This window comes from Galeopterus variegatus, unplaced genomic scaffold (genome assembly GCF_000696425.1).
Source record: "Galeopterus variegatus unplaced genomic scaffold, G_variegatus-3.0.2 Scaffold658, whole genome shotgun sequence".
Lineage (NCBI taxonomy): Eukaryota > Metazoa > Chordata > Mammalia > Dermoptera > Cynocephalidae > Galeopterus > Galeopterus variegatus.
The window spans coordinates 67,078-69,679 of NW_007726769.1; the positions used below are offsets into that span (position 1 = coordinate 67,078).

Genomic DNA, 2,602 nt, shown 5'->3' on the forward strand with positions numbered 1-2,602 from the left:
ACCAGTCTATCCCCAAAGCCTCTAAACATTTTCTCACTGTGGATGGGTGGTCGCCACGTACGAGAGGTAGCTCACCCAGTATCACTAACAGCCGTGCCTTGAGCCTGCACCATGCCAGGCACTGTGCAGAGGCCCTACATGCATACTTCATTGTGTCCATTTTACAGATGTGGAAACTGAAACTTGGAGATGACAGTCAACTTGCCCTGGACCAACTAAGTGTAGGCGGGGTTGGACCCAGCTCTGGAGGCAAGATCCGGTGAGATGAAAGGACACAAGACTCTCAATAGAGCATAAATTTTGGTTTTATGGACCTCCACTGAGGAGCTTTAGGGGAGCCGTGAGCTCCATGAAATTGTATGCAAATCTGTGTGTGCTTATCTGGAGGTGAGAGGCAGGGCAAAAGATTTATAGCTTTTAATATATCCTCCAAGATATCCCTGACCACAAAAAATGTTAAGAATTCTTTACCTGCCACTCAATACCTGGTGAGTGAATGAACATGTAAATGAGTGAGTGAATGAACGAATGTTCCTCCATGCCCAGGCACAACATATGACCTTGCACACACATCTGTCTGTATCTTCTGACATGGCAAAAGCCATCCTGGGACCTGAGCCCAACCCGCCCCCAGGCCCTTTCTCCCAGCTCCAGAGGCCATAGCCAAGTGCTATGATGATCTCCAAAAAGTGCTTCCCCCACATTCTCCCCACCCCAGCTGCTAACAATGACCAGGCAGAGGCGGGAGTTGTGCAACTCAGATAACAAAGCTGTATTGATGGCCAGGAGGGAGCAAGGGTGAAGTAGGGCTGAGGTGAGAAGTGCTTGGGAGGCAGGGCAGGGGATCCCCCAGTGAGATCTGTGTCCACAGAGGGGGCCTTCTGGGCTTGAGCAGTGCTGAGGAGCCTCAGTTCTTGGTGCGGAGGACCTGCTCATGAGTGGATACCACCTTGCCATCATGCACGTCCATGACCTTGGTGCGGATCTGACGGCTGGAGGAGGTCACTGGGAAAGAGGGAAAAGAGGGTGTTACCAGAGGTGGACAGACAATGGAGTAATTGGAGTGCGGAGGCCAAGAAGTTGAGGAGACTTGAGTGAACTGCCTCCTACTGCCCTCTCCCCTGATTTTCGTTTCACTCACTGCTGATGCCCAAGCACTGATCCATCGACATATTTCTTTTCTGACTAGGGCTCCCCAAGGGCAGGAGCAGAGTCTGTGTCCTCAGACTGCAGCTTCCTAAGAGCTCAGACCCAACTGGTACAGCCAAATTAACCCCCATGGACTGGTCTCGGTGTGAAGAGCCATGCAGGGTCCTGTCCGTGGTGCTGACCTCCATTATCATGGGGTCTACCACAGACACAGGTTGGAAGTAAAAGGTGGGGGCCACTGCTCCTCACCCTAAGGAGGGTTTAGAAAATGGCTTCTTCTACCCAAGTAGGTTCATAAGAAATACTGGCTAAGAACACTATAGCTCAACCCCTCAAGAAGCCGCTAACCAATGACCTCGACCTGCCAGGGTACAGAGGGTGGTCCTGAGCCCAGGCTTGATGAAGAGTGAGGTCTTACCATCTCTGGATGACTGAGAGCCAGAGGAGAACTGGGAGGAGGAGAGGCTGTGGAGATTAAAAGAGAAAGAACCATTAGACACATGGGGAGGAGGGCAGTGAGTGTGCAGTGGGGGCGTGAACTGGGGGATGGCCGGGCACTCACTGGGCGTCCTCGCCCTCCAGCAGGCGGCGGTAGGTGGCGATCTCCTGCTCCAGCCGCGTCTTCACATCCAGCAGGATCTTGTACTCCTGGTTCTGCTGCTCCATCTCGCAGCGCAGCTGTGCCAGCTGCTCCTCCACACTGCCGATCAGCTCCTGGATCTGCGCCAGCTGCATGCAGTAGCGGCCTTTGGTCTCCTCCAGGCTGCTCTCCAGGGATGCTTTCTGTGAGGGATAGAATGAGGATCGGGGATCAGTGAGGATGGTCATTTCCTCCCTGCCAGTCCCAGGCCCATCCCCATGCACAGCAGCGTTCCTACCATGCTGAGCTGGGACTGCAGCTCGATCTCCAGGTTCTGCAGAGTGCGCCGCAGCTCAGAGATCTCGCTCTTGCCGCTCTGCACCAGCTCGCTGTTGGTGGCCACCTCGCGATTCAGCTCCTCTGTCTGCAGAAAAGAGAACACCAATCTTTTCTCAGACTCCCAGAAGGTCCAAGAAGGCAGGTTGTCTGGGTCTCTACTACACCAAATGACACCCACCTTGGTGAAGAACCAGTCCTCAGCGTCCTTGCGGTTCTTCTCTGCCATCTTCTCATACTGGTCTCGCATCTCGTTCAGGATGCGGCTCAGGTCCACACCAGGAGCTGCATCCATCTCCACGTTGACATCTCCGCCCACCTGGCCTCTCAGGGAGTTCATCTCCTGCACAACCCAAGAACAGACCACAGTCAGGAAGCTCACTGTGGCAGCTGGTTGGGGTTTCCTGGTCAGAGGTGTTCCTGGCCTGAACATCGCCCTCCCACCATGTCAGCTCCATCTCTTCCCTCCCTGCTATTCTTTTTTTTTTTTTTTTTTTTTTTTTTTTTTTTTTTTTTTTTTTTTTTTTTTTTTTAAAA

The 2,602-nt window shown here is 53.0% G+C and overlaps 1 protein-coding gene across 2 annotated transcripts in view; it reads right to left on the bottom strand.

The window, feature by feature from the left end:
• Positions 1-750: 750 nt before the first annotated feature.
• The window catches only part of KRT14 (keratin 14), a 4,867-nt gene continuing 3,015 nt past the window's right edge, over positions 751-2,602 (bottom strand). The window contains exons 4-8 of one of the 2 annotated variants that reach the window (XM_008571058.1): positions 2,247-2,408; positions 2,028-2,153; positions 1,712-1,932; positions 1,568-1,614; positions 751-1,005 (exon numbers count right to left, since the gene is read on the bottom strand). In XM_008571058.1, coding sequence (XP_008569280.1) covers positions 908-1,005; positions 1,568-1,614; positions 1,712-1,932; positions 2,028-2,153; positions 2,247-2,408 — 654 coding nt within the window. In that variant the 3' untranslated portion in view covers positions 751-907. Of the gene's footprint in view, positions 1,033-1,567; positions 1,615-1,709; positions 1,933-2,027; positions 2,154-2,246; positions 2,409-2,602 lie in introns of both variants that reach the window. The other variant, XM_008571059.1, reaches the window with a different exon arrangement.